The sequence below is a fragment of the Abrus precatorius genome, unplaced genomic scaffold (genome assembly GCF_003935025.1).
Source record: "Abrus precatorius isolate BTA unplaced genomic scaffold, Abrus_2018 Scaffold11, whole genome shotgun sequence".
In the NCBI taxonomy this organism is placed as follows: Eukaryota; Viridiplantae; Streptophyta; class Magnoliopsida; order Fabales; family Fabaceae; genus Abrus; species Abrus precatorius.
In genome coordinates this window covers 24,092,608-24,111,050 of record NW_020874303.1, presented here as the reverse complement: position 1 = coordinate 24,111,050, position 18,443 = coordinate 24,092,608, and the positions used below count along the sequence as shown (strand labels likewise).

The window sequence follows — 18,443 nt, the reverse complement described above, 5'->3', positions numbered from 1 at the left end:
GAAAGATAGGCGGAAACGTGTAATATAACATATTAACACATATTATATATGTAGATGTAGACATCCTTCCTAATAAGATTTTGAATTGTGATACGATATATGTATTAATTTTATGAAAATCTAACTACACTCAACTTCTGTTATTAGTCACTTCTGATTTTGACGAAGTGTTATATAAGTCATATAAACTAATTAAAATTTATAACTTGGATGTTAAGTCAAATTAGCATTCAATTATTTGAGATTCTTGAATGATTAATATTTGACTGGCTTTTCAACACGTTACTACTTTTCTGATACCAACACCAACACCAGATGAATGAGATCTCAATCAATAAAATAAATACTGAGAACCAATTTGAAATCGACCTAGTAAAATGAAAAGGAGGCTACGCCACAATATTTTATTTTAAAATCATTCCACGCAGGTAGGGACTTTCTATACAGTAGTGTTGATTGTAAATTTTTAAAATATTAAGGTTAGTTGATTCTTTAATTAAAATAGATAAAGAATTATATTAATGGATAATATTAAGTGAAGTTTTTTTTTTCCTTCCTCTTCCAAAGTATACTTTATAGATATATTGTTACATTGATAACTTTTAAAAGGGATAAAATTATAAATTCTGAAGTTAGTTTTACTTTTTAAAATAAAATATTCTTAATATACATGATGAAGAATCAAATCTTCATCAACATGTTTACCATCGCAACCATATAATGACCAGACAAGGGGAGAGGAAATAGAAATAAGAAAAGTAACTTTCCTTGTTTGGTTGAAGTAGGATTGTGCAATGGTGAAGTTCATGCTTATAAACTTCAAATCAATGAAAATAGAATACAGCAAACTAAGAACTATATTGGACTAATTGTTGTCTTAGATTGGGCAATTTTGAATTAAGCTTGTTACGAGTTAGACAAGTGAATTGAAACGAGTTTGGTCTTCGCCTCAAGTTTAACCACCAGCAAATGGAATCAAATCACCAACGAGTAAATCAAACCACCATTGGGAGAATCAAAGCAACTTGCTCAACACCTTGCCACAATCTAAGCTCGTAAAGCTTCACCTTGTTGAGAATCTAAACACTATCACATCACCATTTGTCGCTGTTGAACCATTGAAATCAAATAAATAGTGATTGGGTGTGTTGGTCATGTTGGTGACTGACGTAGAGGTTAGAATTTTAAAAAAATAAAATAGAAAGATGAAGGCAAGTCAAAAAGTTCTTGAGAGTAAAGATGTTTAAAAAAGATTAAATGTGAAAAGTGAGCACAAAATTAATTTTTTGAAATTGTGTCTGACCGAAGTTAATTATTTTAAATCAATTTTTTTTAAATTTATATAACTCGACAACCGATTGAACTCACCCACTATTGGTTGACTTGATTTCGATCATGAGTGTAGGTTGTCCATTCTTAAATTGGACAGAGAAAATATTTTTAAATAGTTTTTTAATAAATTTTAATTAATAATAAAGTGTATTAACAAATACATTTAATATCATTCCTCTTTTATTTTTATCTTATCGTAAAAAAACTTACATTTAGGAGAAAATGAGAAAAGGGATCTCATGGGGTGAGAAGGAAACCTTACAAGAACTTTTTTTTGAAAATATTAATATGATATAAAAAATTGTAAAAATTAAATTATTTATTAAAAAATTCTTATAATAAAAAAATATATTTTTGAATTAATTTTAACTTTTATTATTAATTTTTTTCATACGCCCTCTATTGAGTACTATGCATGATACCTTGGTAACTTAGTTTGATAAGGGCACTATAAAAAATGAATTTGCTATTTGCTAAGGAAGGTTACAGATTGAATCAAGGGAAGAAACCTATATTATTATGGTCGCTCATAGTTATTTGGGCCGATTAATCTTTCAATATGCAAGTTTCAATAATTCTTATTCTTTATAAATTTTTCTTAACTGCTTGGTACGTAAAATGTATTTGATTTACCGCGTTAAATAGTAATACTATAGCTTTCAATTTTAACTAATCCGTAGTTGATAGTGAAATTTGTATAATTAATATCTAAGTTGATATAAATCATATAATTAATAGGGCTAACCTTAGTGTAGAAGGAATGCATGAATATAATAAGTTCTCTTTAGATTTAGCTACAATCGAAGCTCCATTGATAAATAGATAAAATTTGAATTAGAAAGTATATGAGTTTTTGAATGTAAAAGAATAATTCTGTTGATATTGCTTTATTACTTTTATTTTTTTAATAGTATTAATATTTATAAATATTAATACATATATCTATTTTTTATTTACATAAATTTTTATTGTATATACGTTAAAAAAATTATAATATGTTTACGAGAAACGATTTAGTTGAATAGTGAAACTAATACTCTTTAAGTAAATTATAATAAGAAAAAAAAACTATAGGATGAGTTACTGATAGATTTTTAACAAGAATAACATCTGGTTAAATCATTTCATTGCCACCTCCCCAGACCTCACCTTAAATTCATCCCCATCCTAATTATTTCATATCATTTTTAAATAAAATTTTAGTTTGCTTTTCATGACGTGCTATTGCAACAACAAGGGTATTTGACAACGTATTTTCAAAATATTGTTTTTTAAATCATTAAAATGCATGATTACTCACTACACACTTCTCATTATCATACTTGAAAGTATCACGTGTATCGTCTTAAGTGAGGAAACGTGTTATTTTTATTTGGTGACACTTGTAGAAAGTGAAATCCAACTAAATACGTATTTTCTAATTAATTATTCACTTATATGTTGTTTTCTAGTGAAATTAATTTAGTAGAATTATTTCAGCTCTGTTCTCATTATTTTGGCTAAGCAATTATAACTATATTCATATTTCATAGTATATATTCAGAAGGAATCTATTCACTGCCGTTCAGAACCTGCAAAAGTTCGGACCACCGATAGTTATACTTGCAGAGCTAAAAACCATATCGAGTATCGAACGCGAAATTAACATTTTGATGTTATATATAGTATTTGAACCAACCTCCATTTTTAACTTATGGACTGTCATTCAAAAATTCAAATAATAATAAAACACTGTTTAAGTGTCTTGTACATTGGATAGGTACACTTTCAAATTATTGTAAAATGTTGAACATAATATGGAGATGAAAGAATCCCATTTTTAGCAAATGTTATTTGCTTTGTGAGTCGGCTTCTTTCATTCCTTATCATCATTGCATAAAAAAAGGGTTATCCCACAGACTTTGATTTAGTATATTCCTAATTTTACTAGCAAGAAAATAAACAGAAGATTAAAATGAAAAAACGAGAAGGAAATAGAATCAGAAAAAGGAAGTGAGTTGCAAATGTAATGGAGAAGATCATTCGCTCAATAATGGAACACGTAAAGCAGGGTTGGCCTTTTTGTCCTTTTCAACTCTTTTCATTCTTAAGGATCAATTTTATATGTACTCGGACGTACCAAACTCATGCTTATCACCACATATGTTCCTTATTAAATGATAGCGCAAAAATCTCGAGGAACATTAAAATGATCAGAATGTATGCAATTAAATTTTATTTTAATTTTTTTATGTCATATAAAATTCAATGATATAATAAATAAAGAAGAAGAGAAGGATTTATTACTCACTTCTGCAACAAAGCATTAAACATAAGCGTACAAAATAGTTTATTCTCAAAACCAATTCCTTTCTTTGTCTTCTTTATCTGATATTCTTGTGCAAGACACGAAATTGCTTCTGCTTCTATATTCTATTGGGGTGCTTAGAAGGTCCAATTCATTAGCTTTCCACAGGAAGAAAGTGAGTTGATTCCTGGGTCTAGTCGTTTTTCTAAGGTTCTTTTACTGAACTCTTTCTCTTTCTGTTCGGGTGCATGTGTGTGTTGGAGTTTCTTGGTCTTGGCACATGGCCATGAATGGTACAGTGAATCTTTGTTCTGAAAATAAGAATGCTTCTTTATTCTTCTAAAGCCACCATCAAATCTTTGTTCTTGAATGAATGATGGCCTTAGCTCTAACTAACTGACAAAACTAAAATTTCCATTTCTTTGATGGTTTGGCTTGATTTGATTGTTCTAAAATCTTGAAATTGTTTTATCATTTCTCACTGAAATTTCAATTACTCTTGATCATTCGTCTATTTTTTTTTTTATATATGAATATAGCCATATAGCTATAAGATTGAAAAGATTGGTACATGTTTTTCTTTTAAACGCATAATGCATAACTTATGTAGTTATATCTCATCAATCAATTTTTAAATGCTGACTAACCATTAAGCGGTTTAGTTGGCCTCTGCTGGATTGTTTTTATTCCAATTAACTCCACTTTTTGCAATTTTCTTGTATCATCATTTGTCAATTAGAACATTTTGGGCTCTGTGGTTCTATTCCCTACTTTTGAAATAAAATTTGCCCTGAGGACATCCTTTTCACTATAATAATGTCAGGTTTGAGTGTCAATTTGATTCGATTATGGTGTTTTACAGAATCAAGTTCCATGATACTCAAAGATCTAATGGAAGAAAAACAGTTAAATTTTAATCAACCACTTTTGTCAGTAAGGCGGTTCTCATCAACAGTGACCTCTGAAACAGACAACAAAAGGAACATTGATAATTCAATAGCTAGACTTCAACCTGCTCCTTCTTACAAATCAGAGTTAAATTCAGGTCCAGTGAGGCATGCTGGAACTGTTCCTTTTATATGGGAGAAGGCTCCAGGAAGACCCAAAGATGAAAGCAAATTACAGACACAAGCTATTGGGCAGCCTCCAATCACTCCAAACATTCCACCTGGGAGGGTATCAAAAATTAAGGAACAAGATTCTGGTAGAGTTTTGACTTTGGTTAAAAAAAACTCTCAAAATGTAGCAACTTTGGTTAAAAAAGTAACAAAATATGATGAAAGCTCTAAAGAGGAAACTAAGGAGAAGGAAAGTTCTGACTCAGATGATGGAAATGAGGCCTATGTAGATGCTCTTGATACACTTTCTAGGGCTGAATCATTCTTCATGAGCTGTAGTGTGAGTGGTTTGAGTGGATGGGATGAGAAAGAGGTCCAACCATTTGGAAGTTTCTCTAGTGAACAGGAAGATCGTAATTTCATGATTGATAGGTTCTTGCCTGCAGCAAAGGCAATGATATCTGAAGCACCTCACTATGCTTCCAAGAAAGCACTTGTTGGACAAGAACAACAAAAGCAGATAAAAAAAGATGTGACCCTTAATCAGCATAGACCAAAAGCTTTGACACATTACAACCTAGATATTATTGGTAAGGAAGAAAGTGAAGATGAAAGTGATGATTGCGATGAATCTGAAAACTACACAACCACAGTCTGTAGCCTATTTCCTCGGTTCTGCCTTTTGAATCCAGTAACTGGATTAAGAATGGTCGATAAGGTTCAAAGAAATGCAGTTCATGGAATGCAAGCTAAATCAGATGCTTCTCACACTGAATCTACAAAAGAGGTATTGATTTAATGATTTGACACTATCCACTTTTCTGTCTTTTTTGTTATCGTTTCTCTTCAGCTTTTGCTATCTTTTTTTTCACCAATCTTATTCTGCAGCATGGTAGAACTCCTAATTGGAAAAAATCAATAGATTCCCATTCTGGCTTTACAGAAGAAAAAGAAGTTTTGGGTATTCATGTAAAATCTAAACTTGGCACTGATCCACATCAAAGAGGTTGCAACAATTTAGTGTCCTGTGAGAGCACACAACGTGATTCTAGTTATGAAAGCCCTATTGTTGAGAAAACACTACATGTTGACTCTGTACATAAAGTTAAGTCTCAAACCAATCACATAGGGGGTGATATTGAGGCCTTGAGAACAGATAGTGGCATTTATAATAATCCTTCAATAGATTCTTCATGTGAGAATAGCAAACGCTTGGATGTTATGGATGTGAAGGCAGCATTACAACCTGAAAGTTCAGGAAATTCTATCAATGACATGAAAATGGAAATGAAAAAAAATTCCAAGAAAGTATACATAGAAAAGCAAGGACTGACCAAGGCTGGCAACCAACAAAGTGACTTATATCAGGATTTGGTTGTGATTTCAAGTCCTACAAAGTGTACTTTGGCCAGCTCAAAGATAGGAAATAATGGGAAAATTGACTTAGAAAGCCAATATTTTATGAAGTTAGGCCATCCAGAAATATCTGATACAAGCTGTTTTCGACTTCCTCTTGTCCTTCCTTCACTAAAAGCTCCATCAGAGTCTTGGCTTAAGCGTATTTTGCCTACAATTTCCAAAAGGAACATTAATTCACGGTCTAACCTTATGGCAAACAGTCATGCACGAAGTCAAACTCACAAGACACCATCACCATATCCTAAGTGGGAAACAATTGTTAAATCTTCCAATGTATATCATGGACATCTGCAGCTCCCTGAGGTAACTGTATTACTATTTTTTGTGCATGTTTTGTGTATGTAGTAATAATGTTGGGAACTACGTACATAAAGGCTTCAAATTTTTTCAGGAACTACGAACACTACCCCCAGAAGCTTGAACTTTACGGAGAGAAAAGAAGACTTTTCATAATCTGAATGCCTGGTGAAATGCACATTTTTGGTTATGTAATTTGTGTGTTAATGTTCTGTTTTCCCATCCTTCTTGTTGGTCCCCTTTTGCTTCTGTATCCATGAGTGTACATAACCGAAGCTGTAAACCACTGTTGCCTATTGTATCTTGTAAATTTTTGTTTCAATAAAAATTTCTCTCTTTGTAAGTTGCATCAATCTTTAACGTGATACTGTTCCAGCTATATCAGATACTGGCGACCAAATTAAATTCACAAAAATATTTTTAACTTTTACGTACATATCGTGGTTTGGTTTTCAAATTTACCCTTAAGCCGAAATGAAAATATAAAATAAATAAAATTTGCATGAAGAGGCAGACTACACCACATAAAGCTGCTTTGGTAAATCTTTTAATGTTATTTATAAATATATTTTAATAACAATCTTTATGTGTTCATTTTTTCACTTATCATTTTTAACTTTAAGGTATAATTTTAAAAATTTTATAGAAAATAAATAAAAAATAAAACAATTACATTGAATATCACATACTGTATATACATACATATCAATTTGTAATTGCTCAAAAAACGGAAGTAATCTGTTTCCATACATTGCAACAGTTTCGTCTTTAAGCGGTAAACAAAAATAAATAAATAACTTTAATTAATTGGACACGTTGCAAGAGTCCCGTTCTCCACCAAAATGTTAGGATCTGATTCCCTATTTCACTGCTTTACACGATTATTTATTCACATGAAATATCTTTCCACCCAACTTTTGGTTGGTAAACTATCAAACCCAACAGGGCAACAAAATGAAAAAGACTATCTAATATAACCCATCCCAGATTTCACTACTATTTTTTATGCACCTTTAATTCTATTAATTATCTAAATAATAAAAACACTAGAAGTTGTTGACCAAGTTAGTGTGATAGCTAACTTTCAGATTATCAAGGGGTCATAAGGACCCTGATCGGATTTTTGAGTATATAGAGATATAGCTCTTAAGTGTTGTGAAAGAGAAGCTTCCATGGCCAGAGAATCCATTGCTACATTTCACGGTGGCCACGGAGAAGCAGCAGTTAGCTATGACTCTGTGGCCTTATTTTGGCTGGGAATGATCTTCCTGTCTCTTTCGGTTGCAGCAATGATCATTTTTTCTTGTGGGGATGACAATTCCCACAAGCATAGGAAACGAAATCGTGGTTTAAGTGGACTTGGTGGTGACGGTGGCGGTGGTGGAGGGCATGGTGGCGGTTGTGGCGGCGGCGGTGGCTAGATCTATGTTGTCTTGTGAAGAAAATGATGCGGCTGAGTATGGAAGATGTTAGCTCAAAGTCCATGTAAACAAATATATTGAGTGACAGGTAGAAATACAAATTATACTTTAGAGATGATCAAAGCTCTAACCTGTTGCCTGTTGCCTGTTGCCTGTTGCTAGTATCCTTTTTTTCATTTAGTAAATATAAATTAAAATATTTGCTTTTTAAAATTTAACAGGTTGTATTATTAATTGCATAGATTACTTTTTTTTAGAGAAAAGCAGTCTTTCTTGTGTGTTGAATTTAATTAATTTCTTTGTGTGTATTGCTCTTAATTTAAGCAGATCAAAGGTAAATTTTGTCTGAGTTGTGATCAAACCAATATCAATGTAATATGCAGTTCAAGAGGAAAGTTGCCCTTTCAAAATTCAAATCAAAATTCAAATGACCTGACTAAAATGAAGTATTGAAGTTTGTTGTGCACAGTATACTAAAAAGGAAGTGTATGTGACATGTCTTAGGCAATGCCTGAAGACATTGATGGGAGCGAATCCAAGAAGATTCTCTTTTGTTTCGTGCATTTTTAGTTTCAGTAAATACATATTTTTGTTCGGCTTATGTACTGTTTGATAGCTTTTAAGTTGAGCAGTAGTGAAATAAAAAGAGAGTAGATTACATAGTTTAGTTACCATAATCTATGTACAGTTTATGAACTACAGGCTATTCGAGATTTGAATAAAAATTTCCTATATACTTATTAACTTCACTGACCCAAGTCAGTTAAAAACAAGATCATACTAACAAACAAACTAACCTTAGAACAAGTCCTATAATTCATGTTCGGTTGGTTGACTTTGGTTGGTGGTTGTACTATTTTGGCATGGAGGCGAAAGTAGTTCTTGCATGTTGCAACTATAATACCTCAACTGTGTATAAAAAGTGTTCATCTAAGAAACATTCTAGCACATGAGCTCTTTAAACTTACAGTGGATATTAATTTGTGTTTAAAATTTTTAATATACACAATAGCTCTTTAATTGGTTAATAATGTAAATATTTATACGCTAATAATAATGCACCAGAGCTAAACTCATTTATTTATATATTTAATTAAATTTAAAATGAATGTATGAAATATTTATTTGCGATATTAATCTATCTTTTTAGGTTTATTTTAAGTAAGTCATTATTGATTTTGTTTTGCTATAGAAGACAAAAGTACACTAACAACGAAGTGGTGAGTTTGAGTTTCAATAGATATAATTTGTTAAATAATTGGATTAGATAGTTTTACGTGTTAACATTTGATTGACTAAATGATTTAAACGTTACAAAATTAAAATAATTATAAAAATTTAAACAAAAAATTAATAGACGTATCAAGAAAATTAATAAAAAATAAATAAGACGGTGGAAGAATATTCTTCCTTGCAAAGTTTATTCCAATAAATGTAGAAATTGTTCTTGTAACATTTATATTTTTAAAAAATATATTACTTCAAATAAACTATAATATCTTGCAACATCACAATTTCTTATAAAGGTTTATAATAAGATGTTAGTTATTGAAAATATACATTCTAATTAAGTACATGATATAACATGAAACATATGTATTTTGAATGTATTCTATTATTTAAATAATAAATTAAAAATAAAAAATAAAAAGGTGGACGTAATTAAATTACATCAATATTTTTAATTTTTATTAAAAATAATCAAGTATTTCAACAGATTTAAAAAAAAATACTAACTTAAGAATAATTGACTTATTTTTTCTTTAAATAGAGGGCTTTCTGTTATTAAATTAGAATTAAAATGTGCTTTATTGAAGTCAAATTATTTTTACATAGTAAAATTATTTGCCTATAAAAATAATGTATACATCTTAGTTTTAAAAAATAAATAAATAAAAAAGTATTATTTATACTTATTGCTTTCTGTGCATGCAATCAACTACTCAATTATAAGATTTAAGAATTTTTATGTTGTATTTTCAGATATATTAGTACATTAGGTTTTATTATACTATAACCTGTGTAAATAATATATGTATTACTCTCTTTAAATATAGCCATGGATAAAGTTATATATTTGTGAAAAAAAAAAGTATGTGCATTGAGTTAACTTTATTATCCTCTAAATGTTCTTGATTTAAATAGGATTATTTTTTTAATGAAAATATATACTTATTCTTTTAAACAAATATGTTTAAACAAAAATACTTTCATTTAATTAAATTTTTAAAAAAACTATTGAAAAAATAAAACTTCATGGGTGCTTTCATGATTATAACTACCAATGACAACATCATTAGTAATGAATTTATCCCAAAATTAATTTTACTTTCATACTCTATTCATTTCTTCAATTTCTATACATTTTGTCACCAGTAAAAAGAAAAGGAAAAAAAAGAAAAAAAAGAAACAAAGATTGTCATGATGACCACAAAACAAACAAAGAAAAAGAAGGGATTAAACTTTAAGTGGCAAAGCATGATAGAAAGACTTGAGCAATAACAAAAGTGAACAAACATGCTCACAACAACATTAATAGCTTACAGTAAATCAAATCTCAAGAGAGTATATTTCACTTGGAACCAAGTATCCTAATGGACCTAAGACGAAGCATAAGCTGTAACATATGGACAAATAAAAAATAAGAGATTTGCTTCTCCTTTCCTAAACAAACCTTCACCACTTACACGCAACTTTAAAACAATCATAATCATAACTCCAATAACAATCTACAAGTAAAGATTGTGATTTTTATTACATCAATCATTTTCATTTTATATTTGTATATTAAATCACTAGCTAATATATGATCATTGTGAAAAATTAAATAATTTGATACATATTTTTACTTAACAAATAAGCATTTGAATTCCTCCTTCAAAGAATAATATCTTTTGTCCAAACTTGTCCACTGTAAAAATAGAATTAGATTAACACCATCTGTGATAACTGCAAACATAAGATAAACATCATTATCAAAGCCCAAATTCTTGAAAAGAACAAGTGCATAAAACATGATGATATTGATACTTATGAGTTGTTGAAAAAATGTAATGAAGGAGCAGAAAGTGAGTTGAGGCTTATACTTTGGTTGTGAAATGCTCTTCCATGGGTGGTTCACCTTTTTATGCTGCCTCACTAGCATCAATGAGAAACTCGGTACTCTTCATCAATATTATTTGTGTCATGAATCTTTTGTAAGTTTGCCTCAATTTTTTCATGTTATCCTCTTTTAATCATGGAGTTTGGTGTGTCATTTAAGAAAAGGGATTCTAGATACAATATGATTGCTGGAAAAACTCAATACCCAAAAAAACTCTATCCATTTTCATGCTTGGCAGTTGCATACTTTATAAGATTTGCAACCAAGATGCCTATTGTGATCATCATTTGAAATCCAATATTGAATTGCTCCTCTAATATTTAATAGAGTCATTTCAGGTAAATACATTGGAATGGACTATTATAATGTAAAAAAAGAAAATAACAATTTAGGCTAAGTACCAATTTTTTTATTTTAAATTCAAGCATTAAAACTTAAAAGCACATGTTATCTACTATGCTAGTTCTTACCAAATTACAATATCCCATGCCAAGACCAAGTAATACATGACCAACTATGAGCATTTTAATATTGATGGCAAAACCATTTAATAATGCACCAACAAGGAAAAAAAAAAGCCACTATAAACGTTGAGAACTTTGAGATTTATCTGTGATAAGAACTAAAAGATCATAGAATACAACAATAAAAGATATATCATTTGTCATACTATTTTGTTGTCACATGAGTAATTTATCAACTTTAATACTGTTTATTTGGATTTATTGTTAATATATTGTCATAGGATAAAAAGTAATTTTCATGTTGTGTATATTATCTTATTGTTCAAAAGATAAAATTTTCTTGATATAAATCTAAAAACAATTACTTTATTTAGTGTACTAGGTGAAGTTAATGGAAAATTAACAAAAGTTTAAACTACCAATTGCAATAACTCATCATAAGATATATCTAATCTAATTATATAAAATAGTATGAAAAATGGATAAGTATATAATTGTCATATGAAAAATGAATTTGTAAGCAAACAATTTATGGTTAAATTTTACGTTTGAGTGAATGTCATGAATTCAAATTAAATGGCATTAGTTCACTCTCTAATTCTAGCGTAGATTACATTAAAACAAATTTAATATATTATTTTTATTTTGTATGAAAATTAAGCAAGGTTCATGCGCATGTGTTCTGGCAATGCAAGTACTTTAAAGATCTTATTCCTATGATATATTTGATATGGTTAAACCTCAAAAATCTTGGTTAATAATTTTGTAAAGATACTTTAAATTTGAGTATTGTCTTTATGTTTTTGACCATATTGTGTTCATTGCATTGAATTTGAGGATTAAAAGAACAGTGTAAAAGAAAGTCTCGATTCCATTTGGTGATCTCTAATTTTTCTATAATTTTAATTTTCCTTTTACTCTAGGAAACTAGCTGACGTTTATTCTCGTTTACCTTTCTAGGTGAGCTTTGATGTGAGTTAGCAGAGTTCATCGAATGAGATTCGTCTGATGAAACCAATATTTCAAACCAAATCAATTAAATTATTTCAGACTGGTTTAATTAATTAGTTAATTATAATTGAAACCAAAATCAAAGTACTTGCAATCAGTTCATATCTTAGATTTTTTATTTTAAATTTGAACCAACCGAATTACTCATTTTTACATTTTATTTTTAAACTTTTCAAAATATTACATTTTCTATTAAACCGGTGTCTTTAATTGCAAACTAATCCAATTAATTTAATCATGTTGATTTATCGTAAATTAATTATTTTTTAAAATTAAACTAAGCCAACTCTATTAAATTTAATTTGTGATTTATTAATTTTACTCTAAACCTGAAGTAAAATATTCCTTGAACATCTATACTTTAGGCGACCCTTCTAGGATCTAAAGTTACTAATGACTCAATGTCATCTATTCAAATAAGTCCAATATAATTAAAATTACTTGCATGAACCAATTAAAGGTCCGTGCATGCATGTTTGTTTTGGTAAAGCAAGTACTTAAAAAGATATCATTCCTATATAGTCTATTTGACATGCTAAGATCCTAGTAAGTACTCAACCTAAACAATTTCTTGGCGCGTAATTTTGCAAACACAAATTCTGAACTTGAGTATTGCCTTTATACTTTTCACCACATTGTACTCGTTGCGATGAATTTGAGGAAGAAGAAGAGAACAACGAAAGAGAAAGTCTTGTGTTGATTTCTTGTTCACTTATTAATTCTCTGTTCATACGGTGATCGCTTACTTTTTCTGAATCTTGACTTAGCTTTAGCTCCAAGAAACTTGGTGATTCTTTCTTCTCATTCAACTTTTCTAACTGAGCTTTGAAGTAGGTTTGTTTTGATACTTGAACTTGATTTGCGAATTCTGAAATTTGATTTTTCAAATCATGAACCTACAACTCAAAAGAAAGTAACCATTACTTTAACTAATGCAAAATGTATCAGCCAAATGAATCTAAATAAATTAACCAGATAACAAATAAGATTGCATTACAAGCAGATTCAAAATTGTTATTGTTCAATTAATTTATATATCATATAAATGTTGTAGAGATTCTAGAGTCAAACATATTTTTCATAAAAGATGGAAGGTGTACAAAGATTTGAAACAACTGATCAGGAACCTTGCAAACAATAGTACACATTCTATTATTGTCAAGCTCCAAATTGAAGCGGGCGAGAGTTAAAGAAAGAAGAAAAAATTATTATATTTTGACAATTGAATGTAGAAACTGTTGTCTTAATTGATTCTTGTGTAATAATATAAATATTCTTTTACACTGTAAAAAAATTGTCATCTACTAATAAACAAAAAATGCCACACATTAGGATAACTTTTATAATCTTTGTCTATATATATAAAAAAGAAAACTATTGGTATAGATTTTGAAAGTTTATGATAAATAATGTATTATACTAACATTTAATGTTTTAATGATATATATATATATATATATATATATATATATATATATACACTAAAAAGTTATTTGTTGATATAAATTATTTTCTTTGTATAAATTTACAATGCCTATACTAACAGTTTATTTCTTAAAAAAAAATCTATACTAATAAAGACAAATATAAAATTAAATTCTTAATAAATACTAATTTTTGTTATAAATTTTAATTGATATCATTCTAACGTGAGAGTATCGTTAAGATTTATTTTCATCTTCATTAAGTCATATACCTTTCCCAATCTTAGGCCTTTATTTTATCTTTTCCGGTTTATAATTTTAATTTCTTTCAAACAAATTTTTAAAATTTAATTCTAAATTATTTTAAATTTTAAACCTTGATATAATATATTAAGTTGAATACGTTTTTGTTAATAAATAAATTTTAAAATTATTATAATATATAACAAATATAAAATTTAGTATAAAAAATCAGAAAAATTGACGTGTCTCAATTTTTCACAAATATTAACTCAAATAATTAATCAGTATTCCACCATTCAACTGATATATATATATATATAGGAAGAGGTAGTGGAGGAAAACTTCCTTTCAAAGTTTGTACAAATAAATTTAGAAATTATTTTGTTATGTTTGCATTTTTCTGAAACATATCTTCGAAATGACTAATATTATACGTGATTATTTCTTATAAAATTATAATATAATCTTATTGAAATTATACACTTTGACCGCATAATATACTTATCGAATTACAATCTCTCTTCGTTCGAATCTGATCATGAATAAGTCAGTGTATTTTATTGGTTAAATAACAAATTTGTATTATATTTTATTTTTGAAAACATAATTTTTAAAAAAATAGAAATCAAATATGTTCTAAGTTATGTTACCAGTATTCGTAAAAAAAAATTGTCTATATTCTAAGAATTTGGTTAAAAATAAATAAATCCATCTAAGAATAATTGAGAGACTTCTGTGTGTGTGTGTGTTTAAATTGGGGGTTAAAAGGTAAGTACGGGTACTCGTGTAATAAAGTTAGTTGTATATAAAACTAATTTGAATAAATTCTTAGAAAATATTTATGACAAAAAATTATAAGTTAAAATTAATTTATATATTTTCATAAAAAAAATTAAACGTGGGAGTTTTTTAAAAATGTTGAATTAGGGAAAAGATTATGTGAGAAAATATTTTAATTTTCCTACCCCTCATTATATGCAAATTAATCTAATAATTCCGATTGCAAGCAAAAATGTGAGCAATTAATGTAGCAGTTTTTTACCTCAGCATCAAACTTGGTGTGGCCGGTGCAGCTAGGAGTGCAGGAACTACGTTGATAATGATAATTATATAATTCTTTGTCCCACACCGAACTTGATCTTATCATCATGTGACTATTGAAAAACCCTGCCGGGTGTAATCTACCGAAAGAACATCAAAGTTATATCAAAACTTTAACTATGCTTAGATACAATTAATTAAATTTCACACAGGATTTTTATTTCTATATATACCTTGAAGAGCCATGATCATTGATTTCATAAGGTGGTTGTTTTGTTAGCAGAGATGATGGCAGAAAGTGCCCGTTATCAACCCCAAAGTGTTGTGAGACATTAAATCTTTCATACATATCCATAATATGATCCCTTCCTTGCATTGCCCTATTTTGTGATAAAACTGAAATAAAACGCAGTGAATAATCGATTATGCATGAGTAAACCATTGGAGACATGAAATAGGCATGCCACGTGCAATAATTTGCTCAAAATTAACATTGTTATGCTAACAACATCAAGGTTTTGAAAATTCACCTTGGCCAGACTCATCAAGCTTTTTACTTCGATACATCTGAATTCCAAAAAAATATAATTAATGCCTTACATGAAGGTCGAATTAAAAAAATTATTTGGCAATTAAAGGACCTGTTTCTAATTAACTGGAGTAAGCAACAAATTAAAATCAATTAATTAGAGGGACGTTTTAAAAAAATTATAAATAATTTATGATTTTATTTTTATTTTATTTTAATAAATTATTTGTTATAATTTATTAAAATAAAATATTTTTTAACTTATTCTAAATGGTCAATTTTATAACATAAGCATTTATATAACAAAAATAATCAAATTATTCACTCAAAAAGTGTCGTATACATGAGTTTATATACCTGCAAATGGCTCTTTACATGTGCAATGCTAAGTCCTCTCACATTCATCAACTGGAGAACCAACTTGGGAGTTGCTCCTGTACCCAATATGTGGTTAATGAAAATGTAAGGTTAGAAAAGAAGAAAAATTTATAACATGTTTGGGAATGAATTAATTTTAAGAAATAAAAGTCTTTGGAAGCTTTTCAGGTTAAAATACTTCTTATATTCCTCAATAAAAAAAATAAGTTGAACACGGGAAATAATTAATCAGAATATTCATCACCTGAAGTAAGTTATCATAAGGGTGAAGTGAGTTACACTTACTTTCCTGTCCACCAAGCCTCTCAACAGCATGAACAAAAGCTAAATGGAGATCAGGAGTCCAACGGAGTCTTGGCATTTTGGAACGCACATATTGTCTAACCGTAGTCGGACGGTCTTTCCCTTCATCACTTGAGTTATTATTGCTATTCAAATTACCTTCTTGAGATGATATGTCATTGTTACTGAGGGGACCATCACTTATTGTATCATCTCCATCATCCACAGCTTCTTCGTTCAAGTCAAAGAATGAACGTTTTCTAAGACTTGGAGAAGAGGGTTTGCTACCTTCACTCTTGTCTTCTTCAGATATACAAGTTCTCTCATCAGCCATTTCTGTTTAAGTAATAATTCTTCTAAATACTCCTTTTTTCCTGGTATAGAGTGAAGGTCATGAACACACGAAAAATGCTTATTCAGAGAGGATAAAATTATTTATATATACTAGCTAGCCAAGATATTATGTTACATATATGTGGGCAAAAATAAATGTGTTTTAATTGGTTGTACTGATTTTGAAGACACCATATATGATGTTTTAGAAGAACTAGCTGTCTTCTTACATTTGTGCCATAAAATTATTTAAAGTCTTTGCTTTTTCCTAGGTCTTGAAATTCCACACTGACCAATATAATCTACAATTTCAACACACGTATATACAAGATACCTATCTAAGTGTAAGTGTAGTACTTGACCTATATAGGTTTAATTCTTTACTGTGTTTGCTTGTGCTCAACATTTTTTTTTGTTTTTTTTGTTTTTTTTTTTTTGTATATAGTACTCTTTACTTTTAAAAAAAAATTAAAGGTATGGATAGATGTCTAGAGCTCACATTTGAACTTTCCATGATTAACTAGATGAATAATTAAGTATTCTGAAAGGAAATTAATTATATCCTTTCTAAATTCAAGTGCTACAAAAGATGAGATCCAAAACCAAGAGAAGTCAAGACTTGAAGCCAAATAGAAATGGTTATTCCTAAAAGATAGGTCAACATTATGTCATTCTATAAGATTAAGAACATGTTGACGGGCAAAACTAAACAGTTTGAATTGCTCATAAGATGCCAGAGACATATATATAACGAGAGAAGTAATGAAGTAGTTTTTGTGCAAACCATTGGTGATGATGAAGTTTAATAGCAGCCTTTAGTATCCCCTCCAAAGATATAACTGCGACCGAACCACAGATTCAACAGAAGCCAAAGCTTGTTTCCAAGATCCAACAAAGCCAATTCTTTTGAAGACCCCTAAATTAATCAGTTTTGCAACTGATCAAAAGAAGAAGAGGGTGATTCAATCATATCCAGTGTTGCAAGTGAAGTATTGTTGAATCCGTTTGTGTTAATAGATCCAATAATATCTGTTGATGAAGGAAACCCTATATACGTGCTCAGAGAGAGATTGCGTGGTAAGGTTCTTTTCTGTTTTAAGAAGCTCAAGGTGCATTATTAGCAAGTGGGACTTATCGTTGGAATGTAAGGAAATTAAGCATAAAATACCATTAGTCATCGCACATCAAATCAAATATTCTCACAAATTAGTATATTCAAATATAATAAAATATTTTACATGTAGAAGACGATGGTCGGACAAAACCACTTGTATTTCTCTAATTTATAATATTTTAACATTTTGATTTTAAACATTTGAATTAGCAAGTAGCTAGCCAGAGCTAACATAGAGATCAAAGGCACACATATGACCCTTATTTTGGACTATTGAGAATCATGTGATTTGTTTAACCCTTTTATTTTTCCAATTTTTCTTTGACAGGTTGTGTCCCCCTCCCTCTTCCAATTTCCCTCTTGCCTACCTCTCCAAGATGATCTTTATTACTAATACTATTAGTTGACCTCTGTTAATAACAGCTACCGTTTGTTTTTGTTATAAAAATATTCTTATGTTGAAGCCATAGTAACATCAGTTTTGAAGGGTATATATATTGACCAAGATTAATTGATACCATTGAGCTCTAGTCCACAAAGACATTCATTTCTCAACTTAAATTCTTACTCTTGTTTTTCTCAATATTAATTACTGTCATTCTATCGCCTTCCAATCCTTTTCTTTCTATTCTGGTTAATTTACAGTCATTTTAGATGCAGTTTTATACATAACTTAACTGGTTTACTATGTCTTTAATTTACTTTGA

At 29.3% G+C, this 18,443-nt stretch overlaps 2 protein-coding genes across 2 annotated transcripts; one reads left to right on the top strand and one right to left on the bottom strand.

Annotated features, from left to right (window-relative positions):
• Positions 1-3,639: 3,639 nt before the first annotated feature.
• LOC113856506 lies at positions 3,640-6,733 on the top strand. The gene is made up of 3 exons (XM_027488339.1): positions 3,640-5,464; positions 5,566-6,399; positions 6,488-6,733. The coding sequence occupies exons 1-3, from the start codon at positions 4,436-4,438 to the stop codon at positions 6,515-6,517; spliced, it is 1,893 nt and encodes a 630-aa protein (XP_027344140.1). The 5' UTR covers positions 3,640-4,435; the 3' UTR covers positions 6,518-6,733.
• Positions 6,734-10,739: 4,006 nt separating this feature from the next.
• On the bottom strand, positions 10,740-16,623 carry LOC113855877 (probable transcription factor KAN2). Its single transcript, XM_027487507.1, has 7 exons — positions 16,293-16,623; positions 15,987-16,063; positions 15,631-15,667; positions 15,334-15,496; positions 15,102-15,240; positions 13,139-13,288; positions 10,740-10,763 (listed from the first exon to the last, which is right to left on the bottom strand). The coding sequence occupies exons 1-7, from the start codon at positions 16,621-16,623 to the stop codon at positions 10,740-10,742; spliced, it is 921 nt and encodes a 306-aa protein (XP_027343308.1).
• Between the last annotated feature and the right edge of the window lie 1,820 nt (positions 16,624-18,443).

Bases quoted from the DNA above. Each gene is read 5' to 3' on its own strand.
- LOC113856506 (XM_027488339.1), top strand. From the start codon at position 4,436: ATGTCAGGTTTGAGTGTCAATTTGATTCGATTATGGTGTTTTACAGAA. The intron at 5,465-5,565 runs GTATTGATTTAA...CTTATTCTGCAG, and splicing joins ACACTGAATCTACAAAAGAG to CATGGTAGAACTCCTAATTG. The intron at 6,400-6,487 runs GTAACTGTATTA...AAATTTTTTCAG, and splicing joins GACATCTGCAGCTCCCTGAG to GAACTACGAACACTACCCCC.
- LOC113855877 (XM_027487507.1), bottom strand. From the start codon at position 16,623: ATGGCTGATGAGAGAACTTGTATATCTGAAGAAGACAAGAGTGAAGGT. The intron at 16,064-16,292 runs GTAAGTGTAACT...TATTGGGTACAG, and splicing joins GAGGCTTGGTGGACAGGAAA to GAGCAACTCCCAAGTTGGTT. The intron at 10,764-13,138 runs GTAAGCGATCAC...TTATGTTTGCAG, and splicing joins TAAGTCAAGATTCAGAAAAA to TTATCACAGATGGTGTTAAT.